The 21,430-nt window shown below is 38.4% G+C and overlaps 2 protein-coding genes and 1 long non-coding RNA gene across 7 annotated transcripts; 2 read left to right on the top strand and 1 right to left on the bottom strand.

The window, feature by feature from the left end:
- The first annotated feature begins 8,463 nt into the window (after positions 1–8,463).
- LOC124300382 (transcription factor Adf-1-like) lies at positions 8,464–10,972 on the top strand. 2 transcript variants are annotated; one of them, XM_046754443.1, is made up of 4 exons: positions 8,464–8,704; positions 8,960–9,211; positions 9,554–9,716; positions 9,815–10,972. In XM_046754443.1, the coding sequence occupies exons 2-4, from the start codon at positions 8,962–8,964 to the stop codon at positions 10,461–10,463; spliced, it is 1,062 nt and encodes a 353-aa protein (XP_046610399.1). In that variant the 5' UTR covers positions 8,464–8,704; positions 8,960–8,961; the 3' UTR covers positions 10,464–10,972. The 2 variants fall into 2 exon arrangements, with proteins under 2 accessions (XP_046610399.1, XP_046610400.1); XM_046754444.1 differs by having other exon boundaries at positions 8,945–9,211.
- Positions 10,867–12,845, bottom strand: LOC124300381 (protein ANTAGONIST OF LIKE HETEROCHROMATIN PROTEIN 1-like). 4 transcript variants are annotated; one of them, XM_046754441.1, is made up of 4 exons: positions 12,622–12,845; positions 12,505–12,541; positions 11,984–12,328; positions 10,867–11,883 (listed from the first exon to the last, which is right to left on the bottom strand). In XM_046754441.1, the coding sequence occupies exons 3-4, from the start codon at positions 12,289–12,291 to the stop codon at positions 11,001–11,003; spliced, it is 1,191 nt and encodes a 396-aa protein (XP_046610397.1). In that variant the 5' UTR covers positions 12,292–12,328; positions 12,505–12,541; positions 12,622–12,845; the 3' UTR covers positions 10,867–11,000. The 4 variants fall into 4 exon arrangements, with proteins under 4 accessions (XP_046610397.1, XP_046610395.1, XP_046610398.1 ...); XM_046754439.1 differs by having other exon boundaries at positions 11,984–12,293; XM_046754442.1 differs by lacking the exon at positions 12,505–12,541.
- A 4,943-nt stretch (positions 12,846–17,788) lies between these two features.
- LOC124300383 (uncharacterized) lies at positions 17,789–18,130 on the top strand. Its single transcript, XR_006907204.1, has 2 exons — positions 17,789–17,971; positions 18,044–18,130. It is a non-coding gene; the product is annotated as an uncharacterized LOC124300383 (long non-coding RNA).
- The last annotated feature ends 3,300 nt before the right edge of the window (positions 18,131–21,430 follow it).

Below are 21,430 nucleotides of genomic sequence, written 5' to 3'. Positions count from 1 at the left end.
AATGCATCGCTACTTCAACTTTTTTTTTATTGTGCTCTTTAATTTTTATTCCGAAGGGCGGTTTGCCAGCATCGTGTACATCGCATACTATTGCAATCAAAAACACGCTTCACACGGGCAGCTGTATCTTCAATCAGTTTTTATTTCAATTTTTTTAATGCAATTTTACACAAGAGTCGTCAAAGTCGTGTAAATTTTGATGTCAAAATGCAATGAAAATGAAAAAATGAAACCTACTTTTTTCGCAATTTTGACAAAAAAAAAAAACCCTGAACGCAAGTGTGATAACTTGAAACTACATTTTCAATGCAGAATTGAAGGTGAAATGTATAGTTTTACTGAATAAAAAGATACGATAGACCATCAAATTCTATTCTGCATTTCCTTAGAAATAAATAATACTTATAATGACTGTGAAATGTAATCCCATACTTACAAAAATCAGATGATAAACTCAATTTTCGTACAACTTACCTGATTCTTTCATTGCTCTTGAAATATCGTTCCAGCAATTTTCTTTAATTTGGTGGTTCGAGTAGCGCGCGTCACACATATCGTACAATGGTTTGTACTTTTCAACAAGGATCAAGGTCTCTTCATCCATTGCAGGTATCTGGATGATACACAACGCAGATTTCTATACACAGAGTTCTTCGAACAGAAAGTATGCAAGCGACGCAATGCACGCTATTGAGCCCAAGCCGCGGCACTACGATACTTACCAAGGTTACCGACCAACATAATTGACTGATTCTCAATTGTTCGGAAGATTCACTTGTTTAGTTTCGGTTCTTAAATCACTCACTTCGAGTAGGCGATGAAAAAGTCCCCGCTACTATATCGCGTGCCTAACGGTATAAGGTCGTATGTGCCAAAAATGCGATTTTGGTGGTTAAAGGGCGTATATATATATATATATTTTTTTGCGCCATTCGCTATAAAAATATTCAAAACGCATAGATGCATTAAAATTAGACGAAAAAATAAATAAAGGTAAAAGGTCGTATGTCGGCGGATATGCCCTTTTATCACTAGCTTTACTTTGGTTTTATTACATTTGTTAACGGAATAAGGGCGTATCCGCCAATTATTACTTTTTCTTCGCAAATGCTATAAACACATCCGAAGCGCAAAGATTAATTAAAACTCGAACGTATTGAAAAATAATTTTATTATAATAAAAAAATTTAGAGATAATAGTACCTACAAGGGCGTATCTGATTTTTTTCCTTACAAACGCTATAAAAACCCTTGAAGCTCATAAATAAATTGAAATTTGAATGAATTTTCAAAACTTTTAATTTTGAAAAAAAAATTATTGAAGATAATGGTATAAAGGGCGTATACGCCACTTTTTTTTTATTTGTATACGCTTCAAAAACCTCTGAAATGCATAGATAGATCGAAATTGAAGAAAAAAAAATTTGATTTTCGATTTCGAATTTTTCTTTTATGATAATGATATAAGTGCGTATGTTAGCACATGTGCCCTTATACCATTAGTTGAGTAGTGCTTTTTCAGAAAGTTAGGGATGAAAGGGCGTAACCGACAGTACTTACGACCTTTTACCGTTATTTGATCAATTTTTCAATTTCAACGTTTCTGAACATAATCTCATGTTTTTCGCGTGAATACAAAAAAAAAAATACGCCCTTTTACCTTTATGCATGGTAAAAGGTCGTATAATGGCACACACGACCTTATACCGTTAGACACGAGATATCAAGAGCCCAGTCAATGAGCGATTTTTATGGCCTCACATTCCATTATATCGCAAGTCCATGAAAAAATATGGAAACTGTTTGGAACGACGTACATAATAAGAATTTCAATTATTGTGATTTCACGCCTGCGTGTTTTAGCAAAATAAAACGAAAATGTGGAAATTAAATGCAAGTTTTTCGCGCCACGTGCACTTTTACCGCAAACGCCAGGAGAACGGCTAGAGATAGAGCAAAAATGTGTGGGTCCAATCTTGTAGAGCATAAAATTTACTGTCAGAAAGTTTGTAGTGGCACTTTTCGATCTTCAATAGCTTAACCGTGAGAGCGGCCCAAGGAAAGACATCAAAAACGCTTGGTTCTTGCTAAATCCTCGAAAATACGTTTTACTTGTTAAATTCATTTTTGACATGTTAATGTTATCAAAAAAAATCACGAAAATTCTCTATGCAAGAAAACGTTTTGAAGAAAAGATTTAGCATTTAAAAAAAAAATTTCCTCGCAACTTGGTTTTGTGGCGGCAGTTTGTTACTAATGTTTGTTTTTCAAATTTTCCTTTTTTGCGAATCGAATGTAAATTTTGAAGCAATTATCTAAACGGGATGAGACAAAAATGCAATCCTGAAGATTCAAAGAAAGTCAGGGGGTTGAATTTTTATGGCATTGAATGACGAAAAGACTGCATTTTGTCTCATCTCGTTCGGGAGATTAATTCAAAAGTTTTATTCGATTTGAAAGAAGCAAAGATTTGTGAAACAAAAATTAGTAACAAAATGCCGCAACAAAACCAAATCGCGAAGTAGTACATTATGCAACAAGGGAGTAAAGCCGCAGATTATTCCTGAGGGCAGTAAGCCCGAGGGAATCATCGGTTTTACTCCCGTGTTGCATATAGGATTTTATATTCGACTGAACCGTGGCCACTTTATTGACCTGAGGAGCTGGACAAAGTGGCATTTGATTCCGTCATACTGTTTGTAAACTTGCGGGAGAAAAGTAAATTTGCGGGACGAAAAGTATTTTTTCTGATCATGTCAAAAAATAAATCTCTCTCGATGCAGGGAATTTCGAGTAAAATGTAAAAAAATCTCATTCTTTACAGAGTTAATTACTCGCTTCGCTCGGGCAGCAAACTTCACCCTCATCAAAATCGCTTACTTCTGTCCCTAGTGGCGTAATGAACTATGTTCTTTGTACGAAGCCTTCCATGTAGAATCATTAAAAGTCTGTTTCGATATGAAAATGTCCATATGAATCACAAATTTGAATTTCTAGACATGACGCACGGGGTTTAAAAATCTAAGAAAATTCATGAAAGTAGTATTCAACCATACAAATGATATGGTGGAATAAAATTTTCCGCAGCCCTTTTTTGGTCGAATGAAAATCCACTTTGTAAGTTGAAATATTTTTTTTAAAAAGCTTATAGGCGGATCAAGAGTCTGAAGAAATTCTGAGACGGAAGTACCAATGTTCTCTACTACCATGAATTTTTTCAGCTTTTTCACCTCTATGGTTTGAGAAAAACAAAATCCAAACCACCACATTTTTCGACCCTTAGAGGGTGGAAAAAGGGTTCGCGAGGTATAGATCATACGTACCTTAGTTTTTGGTCCCAACCAACCATAAAATCATACAAATTCAGAAATTCGTGACGGGGGCATTTGACCTATCTTAACCCGAGGTACCCTTTTTACAAATATTTTCGGGCCACTGCACCATGGAAAAAAAGCACTATTCAATGGCAGGCTGATGACACATTAGTATTCGTTGGATACATAACACGAAGTATATTATACCGCGAACAGGTAAGTTTGTTTATCGTTAAATTTTATCAGAATTTCACCGGGATCAAAATGGCCATAAATTATGAAAGTCCGGCATAACTTCCGCACGGGTTTAAAATCCTTTAAATTTTTATATGGAATTCCGTGTGAAAGGTTTATAAAAATGTAGAGCCGTGGTTTCTTGTGATGCAACATTCTGAATGTTATCGCAAAAAGAGGAAAATTCAAATTTCCAAAAAAATCTGAAAATATTATTCTCCTCAAGCCTCAAGACTATTCAGAACTAGACTCAGTATTGTGCCAGTGTGCGACATGTTGTTGAGGAACAGTACCCGATTGGAAAACCAGTGATCGCCGCGACGATTTTCAAAAATTGATTGCTCGAAAACCAAGCACATCAAAAATATGAAAAAATTGAATAATCTTGTAGAGATTTGATCCTATAAGAAACTTGCCCAAAAATCTGACAATGAGTGGGTGAGCTTTTCTGATTAGTGGCAAGACGTCGTATATCTTTTTTCCACTATCGGTTATAAAAATGACAGTAACGCATAAATAAATTGAAATCGACAACTTAAAAAGTGAAAAGCTTAAGATCGTATGTGAATCGATACGACTTTTTGTCATTAAAAAATTGAATTGTCAAAAAAATATATACAATTATACATACATACGTATATATCAAAGGTAAAAGCAAAAGACCCTATCCACCAGTTGTGTTTTAGGTTTTTTTCAACTCAGATCGACGCGAAATGACGAAAATAGAACGACAGTTCTACTTGAAATTGATCAATTAGTACAAATTTTCATCGTTTTTTGAATGACTCTGATTTGTTTTTAAGGAAAGGGTCCACCTATTTTAAAGAAGGTCACAGAAATACCAAATGAGACTAGTGATATTTTTGTTATGTGACTTTTCACATAAATTCTAATGGAAGAACCCACGGAAAGATGATCTAATTTTTACAGTATTTATAATTTATTTAATTTCGAATTGATAAAGGCATCGTAAAATTCATAGCCTTATTGAACTGAAACATTATTCAAAATGTGAATGAATATTTTCGGAATTTTGGCTTTATTTTTACGATTCTTGAATCATTTTTTTTAAATAAGAAGCGCTTTTCTTAAATAATTCGAAAAATGAAAGTTTCATTAGAAAAATGTTATACCACAAGTCGTCGATGTCAATGAAATGCGTCTTATTTGATCTTTCTCTTTTGAAAGGGACAGATTTTCGAGAGGATGCTATAGTCAGTCTTTACCGACCGCGTAAAATTTCACGCATTTCAACTGTTTTTGTAGCCCACGTACCGCTAACGCAAAAAAGCTAGTTTGCACCTTTCAACATGCAATGCGAAGCACAAATATCCAAAAACTTTCTTTTGTTTCACGTGACAATAACGCCAGGAGTTATTGTTACACGAAATAAGTTTTTTTGTAGATATTTGTGTTTGGCATTGCATGTAAAATGACGATAACTGCAGTTTTTTCGCGTCAGCTGTGCGTAGGCTACGATAAAAGTCAAAATGAGTGAAATTTTACGCGGTCGGTAGACTGACTACAGCATCCTCTTAAATAGTGTGTTTTTCTGAAAATATCAACCCTGCAGTGAAATATCATACATCATTTAAGATTCAATCTAGACAAATTTACAACTTATGAAGTGGAATCCTTTTCCTCGTAAAGTAAACGATTCAAAACACTATTCGAAAATTACTGATGTATTCTACATCATTCAAATACCTGCGTTATGAAGGAAAATTCAGGATACGTGAGAATTGATGTCAGAAAAAAGACAGTGAAAATTTTTTTTCACGGATGCATTTTACACAAATCAACACTTGATATTTTTTAAGACTAATTTTGTTATACATATAACAAAGATATTCGAAAGGTTTCTGCATAGAACTTACAAAATAATCAGATGAACAAAAATGTAAATCCATGAAATCCAAAAACTTGAATATTATGGATTTCTACAGAGGTTGGCCGCCATTCGTTCGCCGCCGTTCGGTTCGATGCTGTTCGCTGCGGCAAAGTGCGCGCATTTGCATAAGAAAACATAGTGAGAATATCAAAATTCGCCGCGTATCGCCGCCAGGTAGTACGCGCACAAATTGTCACAGCGGTTCGGCGCGGTTCGCTGCCGGTTATCGCTGTGCAATGCGCGCATTTGCATAAAAAACCATGTGGAGAATGAAAATTCACCGCCGTTCGGCGCGGATCGCCGCCGTTCGCCGCGGTGCAATGCGCGTTGGCCTTTAGTCGGCGTCAGCCTTAACTGTTAACCTAACAAGCCACAATCATTGAACGTTTGTCGTGAGAAATAAAATATAATTGCATGGTCGTATTTTTTATGCCAAATCGAAATAATAGATTATTGAGAATGCGACGAAGATTGCGGAATGCCTCAAATTCATTCATAATCCCAGAAAATGAATTTCGAAGTCTTTACAGGCGAACAAAAGAACTAAATACTTTTAGCTTCTAGGTTTATAGATATATTCATTTATTGTCAATATTCACAATAAGAACCAAAAATAATGATTAATTGAACAATGAAAGTGTATGTATTGTACATACGTCCCAAGCCACTCCAGACACGTGAAAATGTGGCATCAGTCACACGAATGTATACAAATTAATTGATATGGCGTTTCCACGATGTCAGCATCGTTCAATACCTAATTCGGAAAGCGCCTGAGGTTGCATCGAATTATTATCGATCGATATATATTATTATTGAAAATCACTTTTTCCATTTGTTTACCAATACCATACACCTAATTTACTCTGACGACTCCGGCTGCTGCATGGAAATCGCTTTCATCCCAAGGGTTAGAAGCAATCAAAACAAGTCTTATTGTGCGTCATGCACTATGAAAAACACTGGACAGACATGGTTGATCTCTTCGCTTTTACAATTTCTGCGAAGTTGCATTCATTGTACTTTTATGGTCACTAGACTAAGGAGGTCACTGAGGCGGAAAGTCCTACAGGTGTAATAAAATGGCCGATTCTTGCAGCTTTCCGTCCCAATTAACTCCGGATTAGAGATATTTAGTGGTACTCTTTGTATATTCCCTACCTGCGATGTCTTGCAGTTGAAATAAACTGAGGTTTGAATTTGATTTGATTGCTTTTCTATTTTAATTGCATCAAGTATACATTTTACAATATTTTCGAATTTCTTCCACCAGTCGTCACGGCTGAAGATTTCAGTTTCTTGCCCCTCTGCCATTCTGTCCTACCAAGAGGATTACAGTATATGCAATTGGTAATTTTTTCCACAAGTCATCATACGTGGAATATTATACAAGATTTGAAAAATATCATATGCTGCAATTTAATAGTAAAACATTCCAGAGTACATAACCTACAAAAGATGTACATTTCCACATGTACGTCAAAATAATTAATTCGATAATTAACAAATATATTATACTTATTCGAAAAAATATTATATAACGATAATAATTTTACAATAACTGCACAATGCTTTAAAGACTTGAGTACATAACCATACGCGCGCCTGTTCCTTTTTTAAATTATCGCTCACAAATATGTGTATCAAGCGTCACTAAACACTGTCAAGACCTCCGAGATCCCTCGATAAATAAAACTTGCGATACTTTTTGCGAAGTAGCGCTACACTTCAGCGATAAACATCGCTATCTTCTACCTACAGAATCGTTCGTAGCAACGCTCGTCGATAATTGCGGTTAACGATAACGTTAGCTACCGAATCTCGTCTACAGAATATCGCTACGGAGGAATAGTTCAAAGGTTACGAAATCGGCCCCAACGCGACATTGAGGTCACGAAGGCAGGTGAAGACACCACTGATATTATATACACTGGATTGGATATTACCGTATACTCTACGTGTAAGCTCGTGCGTCCAATTCAACAATTGAATTTACGCCATCTCGTACAGAAAGTTGTCACAAAATGCTCGCTAGATTTGAACTGCGTACTACATGCTATTTGGATCTAACGATATATTCGTCGCACAAAAAAGTTTTTGACGAGTAAAATAATGTTTGATACATTAAATGAAGAACAAATCATTTTTTCGAAAGTATATCATTATTTACAATCATATGGTGTAAAAGATCATTGAATAATATGACGAAAAACTTTTATTTAAGCGTCATTTTTCTTCATGTTCAAAAGAGTCCTCAATTCTAAGAAGTTTCCGTCCATTATCCTTTATCCTATGCTGGACTGAATTCCATACGGATTATTCAAAAATTTGTATAACACTAATTCAACCGTTAGAGAATCCATTCACCATCCATTGATCATCAAAGTGGAGCTTAAGACATGTAAAAAAAGTTTTGAATTAAATTATATCGAATTGGGTGAGTAAAAACTTTATTCAAAAATATGAAGAATAGAACATTCCTTGTGTTCACAACAACATTGTGAACGCAACTCGTTGGTCGCGCGCTTTCCAACCCACGCGAGGCAACGAGCCTTTCACACTTTCTAATCACGCGACCCAGAAGAAAGTGTGACGTCACGCGCGCCGCCCACGCCACCCACGCAGCCGAGCGCGTTGCGTAAGCAACCAACGTGGTCTCCCGTTGCCTAAGACCAACCGAGGCTGCAATAAGAGACGACCGATCAGACCGATCAGACCGATCGGCAGGACACTTCGGGTTCACCTCGTTTTGACCAACCTTACTGACGCTGACGCTACAACGCCACGCCTTACCTACGCTTCCACGCTACGCCGACGTTACGCCACTACGACGTGTGACTGACGCTACTACGACACGTTCGAAGACAGACCGGACAGCAGACTGATTGCATGACGGATCCTGTTTATCTGGCTGCGGCCAGCCCACATACAAACATAGCAGCTTCGAACCCTCCTGCTCCTTGGGTACTGCACCCTATCGATATCCCTTCACGGCCTCTCACCCGACCTCCAGCTGTATTAAGGTCGAAGCACATAAAATTACAGAGGCCATGGGCAGAATGCAGAAGCCGTAGCGCATGCGCAATTGCGAAAGTCCAGTAGAGCCATATGGCTTCTGCATTCTGCCCATGGCTTATGGATTTTCAATCTACATAAAAATCCATAAGCCATATTCCATGGCATAACAAACACAGAAGCGTGCGTGATTGTACCACTGTTGATTACCTGCAACTCAAAAGAATAGGATATACATTTTAACAGACAGGTAGGCACTTTTATTGTTCAATAATTAATGTAGGTAAAATTACATACTGGACATGGGTGTCAATATTTCGTCTTTTGTAAATACAACTTTGAATCCTGGGCAGTGTAACATTTTGAGGTTAGGCGGATTTACGTGCATGATTTCTCCAACTCAAATTTACCACATGAATAATTTATTATCTAATTATTACAATACATCGGTTGTATGATGATTTTCTTTATATTCCATATGAATATTCAGATCTTGCCGTTATAGACATGGACAACGATCATACGGATTACTGTCGACGAAGCAATAATTCAAGGAATTTCGAAGACTGTGGAATGCAAGAAAATTTGGATCCTCAAGTGGTACTGCAAAATCAAGAAGAGCGAGGTTTTGATGAAATCTTGATAGATGCGGTTAAAAGCTATCCGCATCTGTACGATACAAGCTGCAAAGACTACCGCGATGCCATTAAAAAAGAGAACTCCTGGGTGGAGATAGCCGGAGTTTTGAATGCGACTCGTCAGTATTATTTTTGTTTGCCAATGAAGTATTCTTATATGAGCAACCTTGCTCACTCTAAATTAAGGTCGATGATTGAATTCGAATGACAGATTTCTCTTGCAGACATTTGCAATGTGATTTGCATCTCTATCACTTTCTTTGTAATATATAATTCTTATCAATGTGTACTACACTCACATCACTTCATGAACTTCCACAAAAGCACACAATTCATCATTTTTAAGTTGATCCTTTATCAAAAATAACTCGATGTGTAAAAAATAGATCAAATACTGAAAAACTGCTATGCTATTGTGCAATAAATGTTTTTAAACAAATTTCTCATAAATTCAATTACAGCTCAAATTTGCTCCACTCGTTGGACTCGATTAAGGGAATCTTACTCGAAAGAAAAAAAAAAAAAAAATACTGAGAATAAGAGCGGAAGTGGAGCGGCTCAACGGCGAGGATTCGTACACTTCGAAGCCATGCGATTTATAGATAAATTCGTAAAAACTCGATCGTGAGATTTCTCAACTTTATATTTTGCAGACTCTTACATCATATTAGTAAAAAATTGTACTCTTGTGGATCTACAAATTGAATTAAATATCTCCTCAGATCGGTCAGCAATGTCAAGATGACACAACCATTCAGTTCAACTCATCAGCAAAGCGAGAGTCGAAATCAGGCAATCTCAAAATGGGTGCAGCAGCAAGGCGATTTCACTTCGGAAATCCACAGCAGTTCATCGCAACAAGATATCATCAATGTATCGGAATCAACAAATCGACCGACTCCATGCACGACACCCGAAGTGATGAATTTTGAGGAAGCGTCATCATCATCGTCTTTTTCAACAGATTTCACTGTGAACGAGTTTGAAAATCGATCAGCGTCCACGTCGAATGAATCATCATATCAGTCTCCACTAGCGTCACCCACAATACATGAAACTCCCAACACTTTCAAGAAACCACCATCATATACGAAGGGCAGATTTAATCCATATATAACGATAAAAAAAGACTTTAAAAAAAAAGAAGCAGAGAATGATGAATTTGAAGCATCTTTCATTAATTTTAATAAGGTAGTTACAGCGCATTTGGTAAATAAGAAAAAACCTGAACAAACATGTAACGATCACGACCATTCTTTCGGCAATTTAATTGTGACAGAATTGAATAGAATGAAGGAGGATGAAAAAATCAATAAAAAACGAGAAATCCTGAAAATTTTATGGCAGAATAGTAGCCCCAAAAAAGATTAGATAGTTTTTCTCCAATATATTTTTTTGCTATGGAGAAAGAACTTTTGGATGAGTTTGTCTACAAAGTGGTCAGGTGGAATTAAACGTTGTTTAATTGGCTGTGTGAGTGACTATTAGATTATAAAAACATTAAAAACTGAAAATTATCATGTCTAGTCAAAGGCATTATCATGTTAAGTCATATCATATAAATATAATATTTTTCTTCATTAATTCATTATCATATAAAGGCGAGACCTGTTGAAAATTTCTCATTACGATAATTTCTACATATGTATAAGAGATTCTATTCTTAATTTTATATTTTTATTTAAGTCAGTTAACCACCAAACTTACCTGCAGTGTTCAAACTTAAAAAAAAACAGTGATTTTATGAATAGTGGAAATAACTTACAAACTGATGTAAGAATAATCCTTTTAATAAGATTAAGTATCGCATAATATGTTATTGTTGATGGTATATATTATTAGTGAAACGGGACCAGCAATAAATATTACAATATAATATACAAGTGAGTCGTACGTCGATTAATTTTTTTAGTCTAGATTTTGCCCCCTAGTCACATAATCGTACTGCCAATTTACCATTCCCGGTGGTGTTAAGAAATAATTGCTCAAAGTTTCTCTTACGTTTACTGCATATGCAATCCCATTTTCGATATTCTCGATAACTTCATCGTTGTTTTGAAACTGAATATTGTCACCTTCTTGGTGGCGGATGTAATTGTGTAAACACACGGTTGTTAAAATATATTTATTTATATTTTCTGGAATCGCAACAATGGGTCGATTGTAAATTGCCCATTTTTTAGCTAAAATCCCAAACGAATTTTCTATTATACGCCGTGCTCGAGACAGTCGATAATTGAAGATATTTTTACGTTCGCCAAGATAATTTCCTGTGAAAGGCCTCATCAAATGTTTACCGATAGGAAATGCTTCGTCTCCGATGAAAAAATAAGGCATTTGAATGTCGCTTCCGCTCAATTTGCTGGCTCCTTCAGGGATATTTAGCTGCCGGTTTTCAGGATTCAAGTCGCTAATTGCGAAAATTCCACCATCACTGTTCTTACCAGCGGAGCCGATATCAACTAGTGTGAATTTGTAATTATGATCACATACAGCCATCAGTACTACGCTGTATCTCTTGTGATAATTGAAGTACAGAGTGCCAGAGTTGGGCGGACATTGTGCATCGACATGTTTACCATCGATCGCCCCCAAGCAATGTGGAAAATTCCATAGTTGCCAAAAGCCTTCAGCAATTTGTAAATATTCTTCTTTCGAAGGCGCTTGAAGATATCTGTGGCCAAGAACTCTCCCCAATGCGTCGCTGGTCTCTTTGATTATCTTATGCACTGTTGACAGACCAACACGATAAGCAAACGCTATGGCAGGAACTTTGTCTCCACTTAAAAATCTGAAAGGTAAAAATACATATGACGATATTGAATGGATACGTATTGTATTATACTTATTTATCCACGTAGAATTACATCTTGACTTATACAAATTAATACCGTAGCGTCAAAGCGAGTCGTTGTTCAGGATTAATAGCACGTGGACTTCTTTTTAACAAACTTGGATTTGCAATATCCAATAAGTTCTGGAATGATGGAAGTGTCATACGAGCATATTTCCAGAACATCTGCGGATCAGTTTTCAACTCTTGAAAGAGATTGTGGAAAGCACCCTGCTGCCGTCTGCGCATGTTAATTGGTCGGACCCACAAACGTCTGCGCCGCCGACGTATTCTCTCTCTTCGGCGATTTACCAAAATTGCTCCCAGATAAACCGAGGAAATTAACAATAAATCAGAGTCATCCATTCCTATAATAAAAATTCATTATGATTCGAAATTCAATCTAAACAAAAAATATAATTATATTAAAAATTTGAATTGTAAAAATCACTTAAACTGTAGAATGTCCAAGATAAAATACTGAGATTAATATATCGAACAAAACATTAACGAAGATATTGTTCTTAATAATTGACCAAAAAATGAATTGGAGAAATCATGTGCGTAAATCCGCCTAACCTTAAAATGTTACACTGCCCAGGATTCAAAGTTGTATCTACAAAAGACGAAATATTGACACCCATGTCCAGTATGTAATTTTACCTACATTAATTATTGAACAATAAAAGAGCCTACCTGTCTGTTAAAATGTATATCCTATTCTTTTGAGTTGCAGGTAATCAACAGTGGTACAATCACGCACGCTTCTGTGTTTGTTATGCCATGGAATATGGCTTATGGATTTTTATGTAGATTAAAAATCCATAAGCCATGGGCAGAATGCAGAAGCCATATGGCTCTACTGGACTTTCGCAATTGCGCATGCGCTACGGCTTCTGCATTCTGCCCATGGCCTCTGTAATTTTATGTGCTTCGACCTTTACTGTCCTTGTGGGATGTACGGAGAGCTCGACTGACATCACCTAGCTACTACAGACGCACCTCGGCTCCAGTTTCCCCGTTTCCCGAGCCGCAGCGCTCGTTCGTGTCGACTGCCACCCAGGCAACCGACAGTGAGTGGGAGTCTCCGGTAAAGACGACTGAGAACCGCCGTCCCCCGACACCACCAAGCTCTCCAGAGAGCCGGTACACGCCGCCACCTAGGACTGAGACCGACCCCCCTCGACGCCCGACATCCTCGCTGCAGCCTCCACCACAATTTAAAAGGACACAAACCTCTCCTATTATCACATGGCAACCATTATTCTAACTTGTACATATGTAAATAAAATAAATAAGATGTAAAATGAACTCAAAAATAAACAAACTCATCTTCGACTTCAGCGACCCACACCTTCCACGCGGTTCGGTCGAACTACTAGCTATCAGATAACGAACACCTTGCAACGTTAAGGCATTTTTATAGAGTTGCGTGCGATAAACCACAACCGTAATATAATTAGTAGTATCAATCCACAATCCATTCGCATGAAAAAAAAGTTACAAGCACAATCAAAAGAAAATAAAAAAGATGTACATATCTGAGCATGCAAATCAGGTACAAATGTGTAGGTGATCATGTAATTTGGTTACATTCACTGTGGTGGGCCGATCGGATTCATCCTGAAATTCGGTCTGCTGCAAGTTTTCACCTACAGATGAGTTAATAATAAATAACGACAATGGAAATACACAGAAATGTGTCACACACGATTTTTCTGTAACAGAGCACTTTATAATCTGTAGGTAATTAACCGCTTCGATGGCATTGACGCAATAGTGCATCACATCGACGTGTCTTTATGCACACTGAGTTTTCTCGGACCTAGAAGGGATTAATAGTTTCGGATCTTACCAAATAACGTTGGAATACTGCCTTTGCGTAGAGTTACATAATTTTTACTTTTCTTCTGAAAGTAAGAGGGTTCAAAGTGGTCGGAACACAGAAAGCTATCACTTGAAGGAGACCACGGTCCAATGTTTATATTTGCGATCCACTGCTTCATAATATCAGGTTCATCCAATGGGAACCTACGTAACAAGCCAAGTTTAAATTTATTAATTCACACGTTATGTTGCATTGAGTAACGGTACTTACTTGAAGAATGTATAGCCACGTCTATATTATCTTAATCGGTGACGAGATGAACACTCTGATTTTGGGTTGTCAAATATAGTTGGTACACTGTTCTTATTCAATGTAATTAGGAATCCTGTCCTATCAAAGCAGTCACTTGTAAAATGAGCTGAACACACTGTGCTATTTCGGTTTGGCTTCCAGTCCTTCCTCTTTATTTCTTTTAACCACTGCTGAAGGCGCAACACATCTTTCTCGAGTAATCTACACATCGAAGTATAATTTAATCCCTGAGTCAATAATACCCGAGTTTTCAATTTCAATTATAATAAGATCGGTTCATAATTCAAATATTGTGAATTTTTACCGACACGATTCGTACGTAATAATACTCGTTAAATATAATTAGTAAATACTTCGTATGCTGACATGACCTCTGCAAGTTATCATTTGCAGAACGCTTCAGCGTTGTATACTCACTTGTGAAATGATCGCCCACGATATTTTGATTGCTTTGTTCTGCAAAAAACGCAGGTACTCATTGTGACCTCAATAATTGTTACTGTAATTTTCCATCGCAATCGATTATATACACATACATTGTAACGTGGCAGTTCGGTTAGGCCTGCCCGTTACAATAGACTCCCTGAACCCTGGGCGAGATCCCGGAATCAGGGTCTAGAAAATCGAGTCGCGGAATAATCTTAGAGAGCGCCAGAACTGGAGTCACGCACCCGAGCTTCGACAGGGACGAAATAGAGCATTGCGACCCAGATATTTCAGGCTTTTGTTTTTTATTTTTTTTTTGAGTGCACCGGCTACCCTACAGCGACCGACTCCGACGCTGAACATCTTTCGAGGCAAGGCGAAACCACGGAGATCTCGCGGGAAGGACACCGAGGCTGCGGAGGGGGAGGCAACGCAGATCCCTGCAGCGCGGGAATCCAAGGCGGACGCGATTCCCGCTGGCGGCCGGCGCGCCGCAGCCTCCCCGCTCGCCCCGCTTACGCCCAACCAAGGCAACCGCGAGGCACCAGCTAGCGACGAGGGAGCACCACCCCGCCCAACCCCAGGACTACGTAGAGCTGCGCGGGAGACGACATCGCGATCTAGCCTTAAGTTCTGCGCCGCGTAGAGACGACAGGTGCGCAGCAAGTTGCGCAATCCCCTAAATCGATGACCGATCGATTGTTGCGCATTCTTAGGGTGATGACGTCACGAAAAATTAGCGCGACGAGATCGGCGTTGCGACCATCCGAGATCACTCTAGTCCTGGCGAGTGAACAAGGTAGTCGAGTTGTTTTCGAGGTAGAGTTTGCGGTAGTTTTGCGCCAGTGAAAGCTTGTTTCATTGCGAGGACGAGGGCGATGAACCGTCACGAGGGTGTAGGGGAGTTCGTCCACTGGATGTGGAGCGGTAAGCGCTGCTGATATTCTCGCGATCGAATTTCGAGCGTAATTGAGTAAAGGCTGATCAGATAAAGGATCGCCATTTTGGAGTTTGCGTGTCAAAAAGTACTCGAAATTCGTTTGTCGATTCTTTTGCTTGGTGACCGTAGCCTGAGTTGCGCGCAAGGGAGTAGCGTTAATTTCGGGGGATCCAGAAAATCGAGTCGAGCCACGGGTTGAGCCGAGACGTTATTGTCTCGAGTTTGAGTGTGACCGAAGTCCGTTACACGGGGTCATTTCACTTCGTCCGGCAAATCCTCCATTCTCGTTTAGGTCGCGAGCAGTCACGGGGAGCATTCGAATTCGCGACTGCGTCCCGCCGTCGCCGAGGAAGTGGAGCTCGGGTGCGCGCTGATAAAAATATGCGTTTTTAGAGGAGGATCGCGGGTGTCGCGACGAGCCTCGCCTCAGTTTAGTTATTTTTTTTCTCTTTTTGTTTGCAGTACCAGTTAGTATTAAGTTGGCGATCAGCGCCATTGTGTAAAGGACGTTCGCGAGCAGCGCATCGAGTCCGATTTTGTTTTTGGTTTTTACGAATTAGGGTATTATTAAGACGGCGACTAGCGCACGTAGGCCGTAGAGGTCTCCTAGATTTATTCACCTTTTTTTTTGTTGTTATTTTTTTTTATTTGGAGTATTTCTCTCTTTCTTATTTAGTTTGGATAGAAGTTAACATTGTATTTGGAATCGCGAAGGACGACTTGCGTGGTCGTATTATCATTCTTTTTATTTTTATTTTTATTTCTTTTTGTTTTTGTATTATCGCTGATGAGAAATATACCATTGGAATTTTATAGTAATTTAGCCACATCACGCGTTGGCTTACTTGTGTTGCAATTCTCTCGACCCAAAAATTACCACTCCCCTCTCCGCGGTACTGAGCTACCGAGCATATGGTCGCGGTGTGTCGTATTACCGATTTCGAGGCGTGTTGATCACGCCAGGCGCCCAACAAATTTCGCGATATTGTTTCAGGGTCAGGATACCTCGCGGACGCCAAATTATTGTGCACGCAGCAAGTTCCCGGTTATTTGCTCCGAGTGACCGAGGTGCAGAAAAATCCACGTCACAACATATATATATATATATATATATATATATATATATATATATATATATATATGTATAAATATATTGTAACGTTTTAGGGCGTTACGTTAATAAAATATGGATCCGCGAGTTTACTTATTATCAAATCAAAGGCGTGAACAAAAATATCGTGATAAATGCTTTTAATGCAATATACGTGTTTCTTGTTTAAAGTCTGAAACAAGACTGTTTTTACAATAATGTTGGTTGGCGCAGCAACCTTATTCTTTTTAGAGACATAAGAAGTTTATAAACGTCTTTTATCTATGCCGACTACTAAATCATTAAAGAGGGGGCAAAAGGGGTGATTTCACCCTTTGTAACACTACTCCCCCCCGAGGAAAAGAGTCGTCCCGACTCGGGAAAATTAAAACAATTATAAAGGTGATCTAGTAGTCAGTGCTCAAAGGTGAGTTGGAGCTGTGGCTCTAAAAATTTAAGAACTCCCTTTTTTACTATCTGGCATTTGCCCACAGTCTCAAGGTAAACCACAGAAAACCTTGAGCAGATAGTTGAGCGTTAAATAATCTCAAAAATTCATGTGCCTTGTTTTATAAAGGTAAGTGTTATTAAGTGTTATGTATCTTCATGAAAGATTGTCCGAACGAAACAGGTTCAGGTGGAATCATCGAGGCAGGAACCGAAAATTCCGGGATCAAACAGGATAGAGACAGATTCCTTTTTTTCGAAAATTCATACAGGAAACAGGGAAAAAGATGGGTGACTGGTCCTAGTCTTCTTTAGAAACAGCACACCCTAGAGTTTTGGAAGGACAAACGTGAGTGATGGTATAACTAATCAAATTCACTAAGTGAATTTGGGAAAATGCACGAATAAAATAAATTGAATATGTAATCAAAAGAAAAGAAACGATCTTATCTGAATCATTTCCGTGTATTTCTTCAAAATAAGTCCACCAGTCATCCTCAGGAATCGGGGAAGATTGGAAGGAGAAGGCTGTGTCAAATAACCTGAAAAAGTACTCACAAAAACTGACACTTAAGGTCGATAAAATGTGAAAATCAAGCAATCGCTCATCGATCTCGAAAAATAATCGTGGCTCTTTTCACATTATTAAACCAAAGCGTATCCGACACAAAACTCGATTCTGAAGAAGAAATTTCTAGAAGGAAACAATTGAAGAAAACAAATTTCAAATTGATTAGCAACTCAGAAATAACAAATCATTATAAGAAAAGTAGTCGTTAAAAACAGTTCTTTTTCAAAAAAAAATGGATACAAAAGAGCATACTTCGATGAATGCGGCTATGTTGGTAAAAGTATTCCTTTTCGAAAATCTAGAAGAACTTAGCGAAATAGAAAGTTCAAATTATTTTAACTCTCTATGGAGAGAGATGTCCTGCGGCCAACTAAACGCAGTTTCTGAAAAAGGAAGAAGCGGCTTCCTATGCCAAAGCTGCTTTGAGTCACAGTGAGTTCATCATATCGAGTAACACAAATAAATTATAAGAAAATAATTTTTGTTTCAATCATTTCTTTTTAGCTCTAAACCCGAATTTCTTCTACAAGAAGTCTCCCTTCATCTGACCTTTCTCAAAGAAAAAGCGCTATGTCGCTCATGCAAACAAAGTCTTTTTGACATAGTAAAAAAAACGGAAGGATGCGAGGGATGTGATAATGTAAAGGAAGAAATGAAGAAAATTTTAAATATTACTCGCCATTTCCCGTTAATGTAGTTTAATTTCAAAAATTAAGTTTTAGTTATCATAGTTAGTTGTTTTTTTTTTTTTTTTTTTTTTTTTTTTGTTGAGAATAAAATTCTTTCAATATTAAATTCAAAGGTTTAACTTTGTCCGTGTGTCATTGCAAGACAGAAATTAGAATAAACTTGGTCGGCTGTGGATTCTGCATTGATAACCAAAACAGGAGCCAACAAAGAAGAAAAGGTTTGTTTTACTAGCCAATCTTCATGAACCTCATGAATAGTTCTGAGTAGCTCTGAAGAAATACTCGATTCTTCCTCACGAGAACGGGAATTAACTCGAGCAAAAGAAGTTTCTGGGGAAACTCGCAGATAAACAATCAAATCTACTCTGAGCTCAGACGAGCGAATGAGAAGATCAAAATTTTTTGTCAATAAATGAGATTCGCAGTCGCGAAAATTACCTAACCTTCGACGAGCTTCTACAAAACAATTGCTACTGAATATCGATCTTTCCATCACCTTTACAGGCAATGAAGTCGTCTGCAGATGTCTATCTAACATAACCATTTGAGCGAAATGTTGAAAATAATAGCAATAACGATCTGGGTTCTGATACATCAAATCTGGAAGATTAATTCCAGCTACATTTCGATATTCTTCAAGAGGTTCTAAAAGTGTACAGACCTGGCGATCTGCTAAAAACCTCTTGGTGAAAGTTGTTTTTCCGCATCCGATATTTCCTTCAATAATAATCGTAAGCGGTCGAGTTTTACTCAAATGAATTCCGAAAGGTAAATTCTTCTCCCAATCGATAACCGACTGTAAAGAAGGTCAAGTCGATCACAGTCGTCAAGGGTGTTCGTTTGAAGATCTAACCTCGAAGGATGTCCCTGGTCTTGGAGAGACTGTTCCAGGTTGATCCTCTTCAAAAGGAGCAAGACGATCCAAGTGAACCACTTTCTGACGCGAATGAGGAGATCTTCGGATTCTATAAACAACATCATTTATCCGGTTAACCACTGAGCAAGGGCCTTCCCAATTTGTTTGTAGCTTTGGACAGCGTCCTTTCTGTCTTCGAGGTTGAAAGAGCCAGACAGAATCTCCAGGATTAAATTTTAAATCTCTGGCTCGAATATCATAACGAGTTTTCAATTTATCTGGAGCCATAGAAATTCTATTCTTAGCAAAGTGATGAATTTCTTCTAAACGTTGTTGTAATAAAAAGGCATAATCTGTTTGATGCTGTCTTTGCACAGGAACAGGGCCTTTCTCTAAATCTGACGGAAGTCGAAGATTTCTTCCAGTAAGCATGAGGGCTGGCGTCTGTTTCGTCGTCTCATGAATCGCAGACCTGTAAGATAAGAGGAAGAAAGGGATCCAGGAGTCCCAGTCTCTCTGATTCTGTTCTACGAAGGACGACAAATATTGTAGCAAAGTCCGATTCAGACGCTCTATCATGCCGTCAGATTGCGGATGCAAAGGAGTTGTACGAGTTTTTCTAACCCCTAAAATCTGAGTAACCTCTTTCATTAGGGTCGACTCAAAATTTCGGCCTTGATCAGTATGAAGTTCTAGAGGAACTCCGTGTCTACAAATAAATTCTTTAACGAATGCCTGCGCTACAGTAGAGGCTTCTTGATCAGCGAGAGGAACCACTTCAGGCCACTTAGTAAAATAATCAGCAATAACCAAAGCATATTTATTTCCAGAATGGGTTATCGGAAGAGGTCCGAGAATGTCCATCGCTATTCTTTCAAATGGAGCTCCCACGTTGTAAATTTGAAGAGAGCTTTGTCCCTTCGCTCGAGGTCCTTTCTTTGCCGTGCAGATTCGACATCTTCGACACCAATCTTCAACGTCCATCCGGCAACGGGGCCAAAAGTAGAAGTTGCGAATTCTGCCTAGAGTTTTATTCGAAGCGAAGTGTCCGCCTGCAGGAGAATCATGATAAAGAGCAAGAATCTCTGAAACTCGTGACCTGGGAACCAAAAGTTGCCACCTGATTTCTTTCAAGTCTGCAGATTCCCATTTTCGGTATGAAATTCCATCAATTAAAAGAATAGAGTCCCATTGAGCCCAATAAATTTTCAAATCTGGCTCGGCTAAAGATATATCCTGCCAGTCCGGGCGAGTTTCTGCTTCTTTCCAAGACTTCACTTGATTCAAAGTATCGTCCTCTTGTTGCGATTTTCTCCATTCCTCCTGGTTATTTTCGAAAGAAATCTTTCGTATTATAAGAGAGGGGTCACGATTTTTCTCTAATCGTGCACACTGTTTACACTCTGGCATTTCCTCGCAGGGTCTTCGAGAGAGAGCATCGGCGTTTCCATGATGAATTCCTGCTCGATGACGAATATCAAAATCGTACTGACCGAGCCTTTCTAACCATCTAGCTACCTGACCTTCGGGAGATTTGAACGAAAGTACTACGGTCTTAACAACAGCTAAAAGCTCTCTACGAGTGACACAATAATTCCTCTCGGTTTTACTCAAAACTCTGCTGAAATAGCTTATCACTCTCTCTTGACCTCCCTGAATTTGTGACAGAACCCCGCCTATTCCTGAAAGAGATGCATCCGTATCTAAAATAAAAGGAATTTCGACCTCTGGATAAGCTAAAATCGGCGAAGAAATAAGATTTTCTTTTAATTTCTTGAAAGCCTCTTCGCATTCCGGGGTCCAGTCAAAAGGAATCTTGATTCCGGTCAAATGATGGAGAGGTTTAGCTATACTAGCGAAACCTTTTACAAATCTTCTGTAATACGTACAAAGGCCTAAAAAACTTTGAATTTGTTCTTTGTTCTTAGGTGTCGGCCAAGAAGAAACCTTCTCTATTTTGGATGGGTCGGTCTTCACACCTTGTGCTGAAACGACATGTCCGAGGAAGCCTACTTCTTTCTGGAACAGATGACATTTTTTCGGGCTCATTTTCAGACCTGCTTGCTTCAGTCTAGCGAAAACTTGTCTGAGATTTTGAACTTCCTCTTCAGAGTTCTTGCCAAAAACGATTATATCGTCTAAATAAACGAGGCATATTTTGCCAGTGAGCCCATGGAGAACAGCCTCCATCATTCGTTCAAAGGTAGCCGGGGCATTACTCAAACCAAACGGCATAACCTTGAACTGCCATAATCCTCCTCAACCCGTAACAAAAGCTGTTTTTTCTTTATCTAGAGGATCCATTTCGACCTGCCAGTATCCGCTCTGAAGATCTATGGTGCTAAA

This window comes from Neodiprion virginianus, chromosome 3 (assembly GCF_021901495.1).
Source record: "Neodiprion virginianus isolate iyNeoVirg1 chromosome 3, iyNeoVirg1.1, whole genome shotgun sequence".
Classification (NCBI taxonomy): Eukaryota; Metazoa; Arthropoda; class Insecta; order Hymenoptera; family Diprionidae; genus Neodiprion; species Neodiprion virginianus.
This window is presented reverse-complemented; position numbering and strand designations above follow the sequence as displayed.